General features: G+C 41.9%; 1 protein-coding gene, 1 non-coding gene and 1 pseudogene across 2 annotated transcripts; all 3 read right to left on the reverse strand.

Annotated features, from left to right (window-relative positions):
• Positions 1–633: 633 nt before the first annotated feature.
• LOC112069361 (small ribosomal subunit protein eS12-like) lies at positions 634–2,815 on the reverse strand (annotated as a pseudogene).
• A 3,649-nt stretch (positions 2,816–6,464) lies between these two features.
• LOC112069345 (small ribosomal subunit protein eS12) lies at positions 6,465–10,566 on the reverse strand. The gene is made up of 6 exons (XM_024136660.2): positions 10,506–10,566; positions 10,333–10,381; positions 9,667–9,783; positions 8,838–8,940; positions 8,352–8,453; positions 6,465–6,559 (listed from the first exon to the last, which is right to left on the reverse strand). The coding sequence occupies exons 2-6, from the start codon at positions 10,344–10,346 to the stop codon at positions 6,497–6,499; spliced, it is 399 nt and encodes a 132-aa protein (XP_023992428.1). The 5' UTR covers positions 10,347–10,381; positions 10,506–10,566; the 3' UTR covers positions 6,465–6,496.
• Positions 9,939–10,016, reverse strand: LOC112069364 (small nucleolar RNA SNORD101). The gene has a single exon (XR_002893724.1). It is a non-coding gene; the product is annotated as a small nucleolar RNA SNORD101 (small nucleolar RNA).
• Positions 10,567–15,053: the final 4,487 nt, after the last annotated feature.

Consider the following 15,053-nt stretch of genomic DNA (forward strand, 5'->3'; position numbering starts at 1 on the left):
AGTTCACCTTCCAACAGGACAATGACCCTAAGTTTCGGGACAAGTCTCTGACTTGCATCAACCTTCAGAGCGTAAGAGGATCTGCAGAGAAGAATGAGAAAACCCCCAAATACAGGTGTGCCAAGCTTGTAGCATCATACCAAGAAGACTCTAGCTGTAATCGCTGCCAAAGGTGCTTCAATGAAGTACTGAGTAAAGGGTCTGAATACTTATGGAAATGTGATATTTAATACATTTGCAAAATCTGCTTTTTGCTTTGTTATTATGGGGTATTGTGTGTAGATTGAGGGGGAAAATAATTTAATACATTAGCCTTATTCTAAAATGTAACAAAATGTGGATAAAGTCAAGCATTGTTACATTGTGGTCAGTATGGTGAAGTAACTAATAAAATGGTCAATGTAGCCATTTATTGGGACCCCAGACACAACAGTGAGTGTAGGGGCTCGTACTCTGGCAGACACACTCTGGCCAGTTGTATTGGACAAAACAGCTGCATGGCATTGACAGCACAGCACCTGCACTTGACTGGCACATTCAACCCTCATAACTCCGTACACCACGAGGAACATTCCAAGCCCTCCTCCATTTCCAGGCATATCCAGGAAATGTACAGGCCAGTGTTTTATTTATTTATACCTTGATCACAACACAGCTGCAGCCCCACCACCTTACGGGGTTTTCCCTCGCGTCGATTTTACACAAACCGACCCACTCGCCCACTTCTTGTTGTCATCGACCTGGTGGACAGGAGGAGGAGAGAGAGGTGAAGACAGGGAAAAGAATGGAAGGATTCAATACAGGTGAAGAGCTGTGCTACATCCTAGCAGCAAGACTTAAGTGGTGTGTGTCTCAAACAGAAACCATATAGTGCACTAAGTGTTGACCAGGGTCCATAGGGGCTCTGGTCAAAAGTAGTGCACTAGAGGATAGGGAGCAAATAACCTCCACCCTCGTTCAACACCGTCACATAGCAACACTACTTTTCAGTGGTTCCCACAGGTCAAAACAGCCTACTTTCTCTCAACTTGTAAAGAATGCACTGGTTTTCTGCTTTCTGATTGGTGTAACCTGTACACGTCCCCTCCCACACACCATCTATCCCAGGATTTATACCTTGATGAGGTTAATCTGATGCTCAGCACAGAGGGCTTCCACCAGCTTGACGTACATGGGCTCGTCACAGTTGGCAGCAAGAACGCAAGAGTGGGCCTGGCGCCTGGACACAGGAAAGGACGGAGAGCGAGGCTCAGTTAGCGTAAGAATATAACTAGGCAACATAAGGAATATAACTAGGTAACTACATTAGTGTGCGAGGGCTGGAATTACCAGGGACCTCACGATATCTAGTGCAGATATTTTACGTATTGTGATTCGATGTTCCAGACATATTGCAGAGTGACAGGAGAGCCATGACAACACATTTGGAAATAAGTGCTGAAAACAAATTAGCTCCCCATTTTAAAAAGAAGAAACAAGCTATGAAAGAAATAAGTTCTGGTGCAGCCGACTACAGCACAAACGTTACGATATTGTCAAAACGATACAGCGCCGAAAATATCCTAAAATGTAACCGCATCTACCCCCCCCCAATCACCAGTGTTTACCTCCCAAATGACACCCTATTACCTAGTATATAGAATACTCCTTTCAAAAGTAGTGCACTAGCTCGGAATAGGGTACCATTTGGGACAGAGATAGTTTGGTTACATAGTTCAGATTTTGGGTAACAATCAGCCATACTTCACCACACTTTGCTAGCTAATAGAACACAGCAGTGAAAAATACAATACATTTCTAGTCTGTCCAATGACACTATTCCCTACATAAAGCTCTAGGCAAAGAGTAGTGTACTGTGTGCCAGCCATTTACACATGGAATGAAAGGGGTGCCATTTAGGACACATACATGAATGACCGAGAATGTTCAGACTCACTTGTCCAGCGCCTTGGCGCCTCACGGATACCGCGGGCCAGACCGTCGTGGATGAGGCGGTCTTGAGCACCTCAGGTAGAGCGGTGTTGACATCCATCACACCTCCGGCAGCGATGCTAGGGGGACAAGGACGACGAGGTGGGGAGAGGGAAAGACGGGAGAGGAAATGGGGAGACGCGTGGGAGAGAGAGGGGTACAAGAGTTAGTTGGCTACAACTGACCGGTAAAGACCCTAGTCCGCCGGGTTGAATGTGTGCAATCTACCGGCGTGTCAGATAGGGGATCTCACTCATAATTTAGAGTGAAGGGGTATCCGACTAAAGAAAGTAAATCATCACACAGCGCCGGGAACTATCTAGGCTACTCGGTAGCATTGCAGCTATATTCACATATAAATAGTTACTTGGTTGCAGCCACCGGACTAAAACACATGCATTAACTAGCCATACAGCTAGCTAGATAACGTTAGCTTGGGGGACTCCAGGTACGGGATATGCCATAGTGTTGTCAAGAGTATTTGAAGTGCAAAGTAGAATGAAAATTATATTTTTGTAACACAGCACACTTGACACGCAATTAAACGTTGTAAAAGTTCACATTTGTTGGCTAGCTAGCCTTGTTCAGGAGCTAAACTAGAGTACAACAGTCACGCTTACCCTTCCTCGGCCATTGTAGATTATCGATGGATGGGGTGGACCTAAAGTTCTGCAATATTGATCAAACATGAAAGAAACGTTACTATTCATGATGATAAAGTGATTGTGGTGAATTTTCAACAAACGATGTTTGATAAATCCGACAGATTATTTACGTGAATGTAGAAACCCACCCAAACTCCTCTCTGGCAGTGGGTAAAAAGAACGTCATGCAGTCAGCGACATTCATTTAAGGCAGAAGGAGACCCGAGAAGTAGGTAGTCATGACTCTGCCTGTCTAATAGTAACGGCTTAGAAAACAGAAGTTTGTAGAATTTCCGTTGTAAAATCGAAAAAATACAATTCGTTGAACATATTTAAAAATTACACAGTTCATACAAGACATTAAATGTTTATTTGCGTTATTTTAATATGTCGGTCGACTGACGTGTTTTTAATTACATCTATTGCCGCTAATGGCGCCTAAACTAAAATGCATTATAGTGTTGGATTGCATACCGTTTATGGCTGTAGCTTTCTGTGATTGTAGGATGCATCACATGCATATTTTTGTATGCACATTTTCATATTTTCTTCAAAATGCAAAATGGTATTTTTTTTGGTGCTGTACTTTGAAAGTGGAAGTCTATGGGCCATGCCAAATATACATAAACGCTGACATTTTATTTTATGTTTTTATTTACCATATTTAACTAGGCAAGTCAGTTAAGAACAAATTCATGGCATGCCACTGTGTGTATGAGTGCTGTGTATGTTTGTTGTTGATGTTGATGAATATTTTCCTAACCTACAGGAAACTGGAAACAATGAATGTTCTTGCAACGTTCCCATGAAACGTGCTAGAACATTAATATTGTATATTATAGAACATGGCAACCACGTTCTGGGTATGTTCTGTTTGACATTAAGGGAATGTTCTCCTAACTAACAACAAAACATGCTAAAAAGGTTATCGGAAGGTTTTTGCTAACAGATTGAATAACTAACGGAAAATTGGACACTGAAACATTAGAAAAACGTCCTCTCTCCCTAGAATTGTTAGCTGGGAAGAAATCTGATTATATGGGGTGTGAGTGATAAATTAAGTTCCTCTGCTGCATTTCTATGGTGAGTAACTAATTTGTTTTGCAGAAGTGTATTTGTTATTCTCCAACCATGTCACACACTGTAATATCAGTCCTCGTTTTGCTGTGACTACAAAGATACTTACTAAGGCTCTGGCTGTCCAATTAGCTGTGGTTATGCCAAAAAAAAAAAAACATTCTTTACCCAAATTCTTCCCCTATTCCAGAAGCCATGATCTCTCTGGATTCCCAGAAGGCTTTGTTGTTGCCCGTATTGAATTGCTTCTTACAGCACTGAAAGATGTAGATTTTGACAGTACTTTGGTCTCGTGGATAAAGGCCCTGTATTCAGCTCCTCAAGCATCTGTTCGTACTAACAGCACCCTCTCTCACAGTACTTCTCCCTGCATAGAGGAAATTGGCAGGGCCGTCCACTGAGTCCTCCCGTTTGATATAGCCATCGAACCCCTAGCCATCTCCCTGAGAGGCGGAGTGGGGGTGACAGGTATAAATCGAAGAGGGCAGGTCCACAAACTGTTTCAGTATGCTAATCCATTTTCGGATTAATTTCCTTTCATGGTAACTTCCTACTGGGCTACCAATATTCACAAGATAAACCTTTTCGGTCTTTTAGAGGGGGAAGAACAGGTGTGGTCACTTACATGCTGACCAGACTGGACACGTCGCGTGCCTGAGCGTCGCAAAATAAATTTAGAAATCCATGTTATTCAATTATTGCACCCACACTGCTTTCGCACGCCAACGAGCGTCTGCGATGCCAAGGGCTAAAATAGAAGTCGTTCCTATTTCTGACGCAGATCGCGCTGAAAGTCATCTCCTCATTGGTTTATAGAAGCAGGTACCCACGTGCCATCTCATTGGTTTATAGAAGCAGGTACCCATAGAAAGACGAACTGTTTTGCCGGTAGTCGTGGTAATACAATGAAAGTTTAGATGCGATCACCATATAATTTAAATGATGAAAAAGCCTGGAAAGAGGAGAGATGACTAGAAACGATTAGGTTGGCCGTTTTATGTGTGGATTAAGTAGAGATCCTTGTGCATTTCAGGTAAAATAACTCAATGTTTATATCCCAGGACAAATTTGCTAGCAACAGCAAGCTAGCTAAATAGGACAAATTAACGTTAGCTAGCAAGCGCAAGCTAACTAGCTAAATTTCCATACATGTTTAATGCTTTTCGACCTGTCCCCAAATTAATGTCATTGGTTCAGAGTTTGTTTTGATATTTTAACCTGCGTGTCGTGATCGCGTTTGGTGTGGGGGGGGGGACAAAATAAATGTATGCACGATAGCGCACGCGCGCAGCGGGTTTGGGCAAGGTGTTAGTCTGTGCTCTCCTACCATTGAGCAAACAATACCACTCAAAACAACCCTATTGCGAAAAGAAATTAAGCCTAGTCCTGGACCAAAAAGGCTATTTAAAATGGAGACTATCCAATGAACATGCTTCTACACCTGCATTACTTGCTGTTTGGTGTTTTAGTCTGGGTTTCTGTACAGCACTTTGAGATATCAGCTGATGTACGAAGGGCTATATAAATAAATTTGATTTAGTTCAAGACTAGTCTTAATGTGTGTCCAGKAAACCACCCCTAGTTGTGCCGTTAATGAGCAGGCTGTCTGCTAGTTAATCTCTATAACCGACTGCTGTCAAAACTCACCTGGTATTACAGAACTGTCATCACCCCCACCAAAACAAGCGTATATTCTGGATTCTGATGGTATTAGAGACTGTTGAACTAAACTCTGGGCATTCCTAAATTGTTCAAGAAGCAAAATGGGTCAATTAATAAATATTGAATGCAAAAATTTACTAATTGAAGGTCTGGGGGAGATTGAGAGCTTTGTATTTAAACACTAATATATGAGAACAATATTTGAACAAATATTTCCTTTTCAGGATTATAGCAACATGAAAATCTGTTGCAGCTCAAACCGACTACAACATCCACAATGCAATGTGCTAGCTAAGTAGCAATCATAGCTACAGACAATAACAAAATACAATATCAGCATGGAACGTAATTAGTGTAGTTGTAGGCTTTTTTACAGCTTTCAATTGAGGAGTCTACAATCTCACCATGTTCAACCTGCAGATCGATGTGCCCGACAGAGTTGGAGTCTCAACATTCGTAACGGCAGATATACTTTTGAGATGGGGAAACGTTGCCAAAGCTACGTCAATAGGCCGCGCGGTGCTATTCAAGGAGTCCACTGGACGCCAGCTAAAAAAAAAAAACGAATTTGGTCAAGTAGTACAGCATTACTTCTATTTTCCGAGATGTGAAATAATTAACTCGCCAGCTGTTGTATAATACAATCGTGATATAAACTTTCGCGGAAAACAGGCACGTTTCTTTACATACACCGACGTTGACAAGGCACGACGATTAGCTTAGCAACCACGCGACGCAGCATAACAACGTACACGCGATTGGTCGACAGTCTGCTGGTTGAGGCGTCATACATTCCCATCTTCTTTCTATAATATCTCCGGTAACGGAACCATGTTATGCACCCTGGACTAAAAAGACAACGTGCTGGACCTTACGTTAAATTACACATTCAATGTAAGAACACCGCAAAAAAAAATGATTAATGGCTCATTCGAGTTATGACATCTGACAGTATTGAAATCTGGCATCTGATAAGATGTCTTCGATCAGATACACATGAAAACATTAAAAACGACCCAGGGAAAATCGATAGAACACTCAAGAGATGCACAAAAATAACATTAAAAAAATGGGTGAACCTTTCCTTTAATAAAACTCCAGAAAGAAAGGTATTTCCACAAGCGTTTATTGAAAACGACACCTCATTTCTTGGCCTTGAAGTACTCTTCAATCACATCCTTGGCTTGAGACTCCTTGCCATAGTCCTAGGGGGGGGGGGGATTGATAAATTAAGTGTGATACAGGGGCTAGCTACAAGACAGTTCAGTCCTAAATGACACTATTCTCTATATAGGGAATAGGGTCCCAGTAGGGACTAAGTACATGCACTGCATTCCAAAAGTATTCAGACCACTTGACACATTATGTATTGTTACATCCCTATTGTAAAAATAGATTTCTCATCAATCTACAAACAATACCCCATAATGACAAAGCAAAAATAGGTTGAGAARTTAACAAATTTAAATWAAAAAAATTAAACAGAAATATTCAGACCCTTTGCTAGGATACTCAAAATTGAGCTCAGGTGCATCTTGTTTCCATTGATCATTCTTGATGTTTGTACAACTTGATTRGAGTCCACCTGTGGTAWATTCAATTGATTGGAMATGATTTGGAAAGRSACACACCCGTCTACATAAAACGTCCCACAGTTGACAGTGCATGTCAGAGCAAAAACCAAGCCATGAGGTCAGAGGAATTGTCTGTAGAGCTCCAAGACAGGATTGTGTCGAGGCACATATCTGGGGAAGGGTAACCAAAAATGTCTGCAGCATTGAAGGTCCCCAAGAACACAGTGGTCTCCATTATTCTTAAATGGAAGAAGATTGGAACCACCAAGACTCTTCCTAGAGCTGGCCACCCGGCCAAACTGAGCAATCGGGGGAGAAGGGTCTTGGTCAGGGAGGTGACCAAGAACCTGATGGTCCTTCTAACAGAGCTCACCTGTGAAGATAGGAGAACCTTCCAGGAGGGCAACCATCTCTGCAGCACTCCACCAATCAGGCCTTTATGGTARAGTGGCCAGACGGAAGCCACTCAGTAAAAGGCACATGACAGCCATCTTGGAGTTTACCAAAAGGCACCTAAAGACTCTCAGATCATGAGAAACAAGATTCTCTGATCTGATGAAACCAAGATTGAACTCTTTAGCCTGAAAGCCAAGAGTCACGTCTGGAGGAAACCTGGCACCATCCATCCATACGGTGAAGCATGGTGGTGGCGGCATCAGGCTGTGGGGATGTTTTTCAGCGGCAGGGAGACTAGTCAGGATCGAGGGAAAGATGAAGTACAGAGAGATCCTTGATGAAAACCTGCTCCAGAGCGCTCAGGACCTCAAACTGGTGCGAAGGTTCACCTTCCAACAGGACAATGACCCTAAGTTTCGGGACAAGTCTCTGACTTGCATCCAACCTGTCAGAGCGTAAGAGGATCTGCAGAGAAGAATGGGAGAAACTCCCCAAATACWGGTGTGCCAAGCTTGTAGCATCATACCCAAGAAGACTCKAGRCTGTAATCRCTGCCAAAGGTGCTTCAATGAAGTACTGAGTAAAGGGTCTGAATACTTATGGAAATGTGATATTTTAATACATTTGCAAAAATCTGCTTTTGCTTTGTTATTATGGGGTATTGTGTGTAGATTGATGGGGGAAAAATAATTTAATACATTAGCCTTATTCTAAAATGTAACAAAATGTGGATAAAGTCAAGCATTGTACATTGTGGTCAGTATGGTGAAGTAACTAATAAAATGGTCAATGTAGCCATTTATTGGGACCCCAGACACAACAGTGAGGTGTAGGGGCTCGTACTCTGGCAGACACACTCTGGCCAGTTGTATTGGACAAACAGCTGCATGGCATTGACAGCACAGCACCTGCACTTGACTGGCACATTCAACCCTCATAACTCTGTACACCACGAGGAACATTCCAAGCCCTCCATTTCCAGGCATATCCAGGAAATGTACAGGCCAGTGTTTTTATTTATATATACCTTGATCACAACACAGCTGCAGCCCACAACCTTGCGGGGTTTTCCCTCGCGGTCGATTTTACACAAACCGACCCACTCGCCCAGCTTCTTGTTGTCATCGACCTGGTGGACAGGGAGGAGGCAGGAGGAGAGAGAGGTGAAGACAGGAGAAAAGAATGGAAGGATTCAATACAGGTGAAGAGCTGTGCTACATCCTAGTAGCAAGACTTAAGTGGTTGTGTCTCAAACAGAAACCTATATAGTGCACTAAGTGTTGACCAGGGTCCATAGGGGCTCTGGTCAAAAGTAGTGCACTAGAGGATAGGGAGCAGAATAACCTCCACCCTCGTTCAACACCGTCACATAGCAACACTACTTTTCAGTGGTTCCCACAGGTCAAAACAGCCTACTTTCTCTCAACTTGTAAAGATGCACCGGTTTCTGCTTTCTGATTGGTGTAACCTGTACACGTCCCCTCCCACACACCATCTATCCCAGGATTTATACCTTGATGAGGTTAATCTGATGCTCAGCACAGAGGGCTTCCACCAGCTTGACGTACATGGGCTCGTCACAGTTGGCAGCAAGAACGCAGAGGTGGGCCTGGCGCCTGGACACAGGAAAGGACGGGAGAGCGAGGCTCAGTTAGCGTAAGGAAYATAACTAGGCAACATAAGGAATATAACTAGGTAACTACATTAGTGTGCGAGGGCTGGGAATTACCAGGGACCTCACGATATCTAGGTGCAGATATATTACGTATTGTGATTCGATGTTCCAGACATATTGCAGAGTGACAGGAGAGCCATGACAACACATTTGGAAATAAGTGCTGAAAACAAATTAGCTCCCCATTTTAAAAAGATAGAAACAAGCTATGAAAGAAATAAGTTCTGGTGCAGCCGACTACAGCACAAACGTTACGATATTGTCAAAACGATACAGCGCCGAAAATATCCTAAAATGTAACCGCATCTACCCCCCCCCCAATCACCAGTGTTTACCTCCCAAATGACACCCTATTACCTAGTATATAGAATACTCCTTTCAAAAGTAGTGCACTAGCTCGGGAATAGGGTACCATTTGGGACAGAGATAGTTTGGTTACCATAGTTCAGATTTTGGGTAACAATCAGCCATACTTCACCACACTTTGCTAGCTAATAGAACACAGCAGTGAAAAATACAATACATTTCTAGTCTGTCCCAAATGACACTATTCCCTACATAAAGCTCTAGGCAAAAGTAGTGTACTGTGTGCCAGCCATTACACATGGAATGAAAGGGGTGCCATTTAGGACACATACAATGAATGACCGGAAATGTTCAGACTCACTTGTCCAGCGCCTTGGCGGCCTCACGGATACCGCGGGCCAGACCGTCGTGGATGAGGGCGGTCTTGAGCACCTCAGGTAGAGCGGTGTTGACATCCATCACACCTCCGGCAGCGATGCTGAGGGGGACAAGGACGACGAGGTGGGGGAGAGGGGAAAGACGGGAGAGGAAATGGGGAGACGCGTGGGATGGGAGAGGGGGTACAAGAGTTAGTTGGCTACAACTGACCGGTAAAGACGCTAGTCCGCCGGGTTGAATGTGTGCAATCTACCGGCGTGTCAGATAGGGGATCTCACTCATAATTTAGAGTGAAGGGGTATCCGACTAAAGAAAGTAAATCATCACACAAGCGCCGGGAACTATCTAGCTACTCCGTTAGCATTGCAGCTATATTCACATATAAATAGTTACTTGGTTGCAGCCACCGGACTAAAACACATGCATTAACTAGCCATACAGCTAGCTAGATAACGTTAGCTTGGGGGACTCCAGGTACGGGATATGCCATAGTGTTGTCAAGAGTATTTGAAGTGCAAGTAGTAGAATGGAAATTATATTTTTGTAACACAGCACCACTTGACACGCAATTAAACGTTGAAAAGTTCACATTTGTTGGCTAGCTAGCCTTGGTTCAGGAGCTAAACTAGAGTACAACAGTCACGCTTACCCTTCCTCGGCCATTGTAGATTATCGATGGATGGGGTGGACCTAAAGTTCTGCAATATTGATCAAACATGAAAGAAACGTTACTATTCATGATGATAAAGTGATTGTGGTGAATTTTCAACAAACGATGTTTGATAAATCCGACAGATTATTTACTGAGATGTAGAAACCCACCCAAACTCCTCTCTGGCAGTGGGTAAAAGAGAACGTCATGCAGTCAGCGACATTCATTTAAGGGCAGAAGGAGGACCCGAGAAGTAGGTAGTCATGACTCTGCCTGTCTAATAGTAACGGCTYAGAAAACAGAAGTTTGTAGAATTTCCGTTGTAAAATCGAAAATATACAATTCGTTGAACATATTTAAAATTACACAGTTCATACAAGACATKAAATGTTTATTTGCGTTATTTTAATATGTCGGTCGACTGACGTGTTTTTAATTACATCTATTGCCGCTAAATGGCGCCTAAACTAAAATGCATTATAGTGGTTGGATTGCATACCGTTTATGGCTGTAGCTTTCTGTGATTGTAGGATGCATCACATGCATATTTTTGTATGCACATTTTCATATTTTCTTCAAAATGCAAAACTGAGGTTATTTTTTGTTGTTGCTGTACTTTGAAAGTGGAAGTCTATGGGCCATGCCAAATATTACATAAACGCTGACATTTTATTTTATGTTTTTATTTTACCATTATTTAACTAGGCAAGTCAGTTAAGAACAAATTCATGGCATGCCACTGTGTGTATGAGTGCTGTGTATGTTTGTTTTGATGTTGATGGAATATTTTCCTAACCTACAGGAAACTGGAAACAATGAATGTTCTTGCAACGTTCCCATGAAACGTGTCTAGAACATTAATATTGTATATTATGAGAACATGGCAACCACGTTCTGGGTATGTTCTGTTTGACATTAAGGGAATGTTCTCCTAACTAACAACAAAACATGCTAAAAAGGTTATCGGAAGGTTTTTGCTAACAGATTGAATAACTAACGGAAAAYTGGACACTGAAACATTAGAAAAACGTYCTCTCTCCCTAGRATTGTTAGCTGGGAAGTAAATCTGATTATATGGGGGTGTGAGTGATAAATTAAGTTCCTCTGCTGCATTTCTATGGTGAGTAACTAATTTGTTTTGCAGAAGTGTATTTGTTATTTTTAACCTTTATTTAACTAGGCAAGTCAGTTAAGAACAAATTCTTATTTTCATTGACAGCCTAGGAACAGTGGGTTAACTGAACTGTTCAGGGGCAGAATGACAKTTTTTTTTACCTTGTCAGCTCAGGGAGTTGATCTTGCAACCTTGCGGTTACTAGTCCAACGCTCTAACCACTAGGCTACCTGCTGTTTGGTTGTTACTCCTACTGTAGCGGTTTCAGCCTCATCCTAATTGTAATGCACTTGTGAGTCGCTCCGCTCAAGGTACTGTACTGTCTGATAGATAATGTATTGTTTGATAGATAATATACTGTCTGATAGTACATTATCTATCAAACAGTACATTATCTATCAGACAGTACATTATCTATCAGACCGTACATTACTGATAATGGCATATGTTTTAATAAATGGGAGCCCATAGTGTAGCCAGTAGTGGAGGTGGTCGTCAGCGCCCTGAGGAAGACAGCGTCAGTGTAGAAGCTACAGCATCTGCGTACCCGGTGTCCGTACGCCCTGAGGAAGACAGCGTCAGTGTAGAAGCTACAGCATCTGCGTACCCGGTGTCCGTACGCCCTGAGGAAGACAGCGTCAGTGTAGAATCTACAGCATCTGTCCGTAAGCGCTGAGGAAGACAGCGTCAGTGTAGAAGCTACAGCATCTGCGTACCCGGTGTCCGTACGCCCTGAGGAAGACAGCGGGGACAGTGGCTCAAAACGATTTGAGATTTTAATATCACGACGCTGCGAGAGAGAACAAACATAACACTGGGGTGCGGGTCACTTCCTCCTCCTGGATCCAATCACACTCCATTCACGCCCGCCTGGGGTAGAGCTGATAACATCTGTATTTTGGTTCAGAAGGCCATAAGGTGGGAAAATGCTCAAGATCCATAAAAGCYCCATTACAGTGGCATCAACAAATGCGGTTTAACGTGAGGCGTCCTTATTCAAAATCCAGATGTTTAATTTCCTCAAGTAAAGTAATGATCCTCTTCTTGGTAACATTTAGTTTGTGGTATTTGACAAAGGTGAAGTTCAATAAAAATGCATTTAATGGAGCAGAAATGGTCGGCGATAGAGTCAAAGGAGTTTTCACTGCTTTGTGTAGCACCAGGTGAACATCCTTTAACTCAATTCAGCCATTTTGCTTGCTAGCCAACAGGCTACTMAAAGGATCAAGGGACAAATCTAGGCTGTATGCGTTGCTGGATCCAAAATAAAATTATAAATACTGGATAGAAAATAAAATGAAATAATTAGATGATTATAAATATTAATTTTAAACCGTTTGTCAGAGAAACCACCACGGCAGCATGCATAGTCATCGTCTGTACCAAATTTGGTTTTATTTCAAACGTTTTTCTTTTTAGTTTATTTTTTTAAACTGTTGAGTCAACATTTAACATAGCATACAAAAGAGATTATTTTTCATTCCTCCATAATAACAGAAATTATAGCAAATATGTTTTTATGTTGGCAACTAGTTGGCTTGACAAAGTCCAACAATTTCAGAAGGAAATGTATGTTGTTGTTTTTTTTACACGTTGGTGCTTTAGGGTTAACCGTGTTTTGAAGTTGTTACAGTGTTTGTTTACAATTGCATTGTTTACAAACACAGCAGTAAAACAAGTTCTGATGTGGTATTTTGGATTCTGACGGGGGCACAATAGTCGAACGTACTGTATATTTCAAGAATCAGTGGGATAGGCTATATACAATGAGTGTACAAAGCATGAACACCTTTTTAGACTTTCAGAACAGCCTCAATTCATCAGGACATGGACTCTACAAGGTGTTCAAAGCGCTCCACAGGGATGCTGGCTCATGTTGACTCCAACGCTTCCCACAGTTGTGTCAAATTGGCTGGATGTCCTTTGGGTGGTGGACCATTCTTGATACACACACGGGAAACTGTTGAGCCTGAAAAACCCAGCAGCATTGCAGTTCTTTATTCAAACTGGTGCGCCTGGCACCTATTACCACCACCATACCCCGTTCAAAGGCGCTTAAATATTTTATCTTGCCCATTCATGTGTGTGTATTCACCCTGAACAGCACACATACACAATCCATGTCTCTATGATCTCAAGGCTTAAACATCCTTCTTTAACCGGTCTCCTCCCTTTCATCTACACTGATTGAAGTCAATTTAACAAGAGACAATAGCTTTCACCTGGATTCACCTGGTCAGTCTATGTCATGGAAAGAGCAGGAGTTCGTAATGTTTTGTACACTCAGTATCAAATACTTATGTCATGCAAAAAAATGCAAATTAATTACTTAAAAATCATACAATGTGATTTTCTGGATTTTTGTTTTAGATTCCGTCTCTCACAGTTGAAGTGTACCTATGATAAAAAATTACAGACCTCTACATGCTTTGTAAGTAGGAAAACCTGCAAAATCGGCAGTGTATCAAATACTTGTTCTCCCCACTGTATTTATAATTACTTTAAAAAGTCCAAATATGGATAAACAAATGCTTGCACCAATATAGTGTTTCAACTTTTCCCTTTTTGTAAAAAACAAAAACGTCTTTATATGCACAGTGGGAAAACATTTAAAATGGAGTGCAGAGAGATAATTCAGAATGGGATTCTGATGTAATATGTGAGTTTTAGAATAGTGTTTAAGAATATGTATTAGACATATTTGCATATTGCATTATAGTCAATGGCAAGTAGCAAAATGTGACAACCAATTTTCTCTGTAACGAATCAAAACATTTAAAAAAAACAGTTTGGGGGATCAACTATGGCAGGGGTATATAAACTTTTACCCTACGAGGTCCGGAGTCTGCTGGTTTTCTGTTCTACCTGGACAATTAAATTGCACCCATCTGGTATCCCAGGTCTAAATCAGTCCCTGATTAGAGAGGAACAAGGACAACAACAACAAAAAGTGGANTCCCTGATTAGAGAGGAACAAGGACAACAACAACAAAAAGTGGAACTGTCTGCGAGGTCCAGAGGTGAGTTTGAGGGATCTACAGTAAAATTTTATTTGTATAGTCTGGGGGGAGCATCTACAGATGGTCTATCAACATACAACAATGTCATTGTAACAAAAAAGGTTGATTTTGTTTTCTCAACATCGTGTAGAGCATTGGTTCYCAACTCCGGGTCCTCCAGTACCCCCCAACAACACACATCTCTGTTGCAGCGCTGGCCAAACACTCCTAATTCAAYGCGTTGAAGACCTGATGATTAGTTGACAGGTTGAAATCAGGTGTGCTCGTTTCGGGACTACAATAAAAAACGTGTACTGTTGGGGGGGGTACTGGAGGACCCGGAGTTGGGAAAACACTGGTGTAGAATCATCAATGACAGTTTTACTTAGCCAGGTCAAAAGGGCATGTTCGTCAGTCACAATTTACCCATGATACATTGCGGTTGTGATGCTCTTGAACACGGCCAAAGCCAAACACAACACACAGACAACTAACATAATTTATAGGGACGGATTCTCAGATCCAGATTAAGTCCCTGGATTAAAAATAAAAAAAATATGTAAATGGAGAATCTCAGGTCTATTGCCTTAATCTGGGTCCGGGAA

Source organism: Salvelinus sp. IW2-2015, unplaced genomic scaffold (assembly GCF_002910315.2).
Source record: "Salvelinus sp. IW2-2015 unplaced genomic scaffold, ASM291031v2 Un_scaffold992, whole genome shotgun sequence".
Lineage (NCBI taxonomy): Eukaryota > Metazoa > Chordata > Actinopteri > Salmoniformes > Salmonidae > Salvelinus > Salvelinus sp. IW2-2015.

What these genes read in the sequence shown, in the direction of transcription:
- LOC112069345 (XM_024136660.2), bottom strand. An exon ending in GCCGCCAAGGCGCTGGACAA is followed by an intron (nt 8,941 to 9,666) that starts GTGAGTCTGAAC and finishes TCCTGTGTCCAG; the next exon opens with GCGCCAGGCCCACCTCTGCG. An exon ending in ATCAGATTAACCTCATCAAG is followed by an intron (nt 8,454 to 8,837) that starts GTATAAATCCTG and finishes CCTGTCCACCAG; the next exon opens with GTCGATGACAACAAGAAGCT.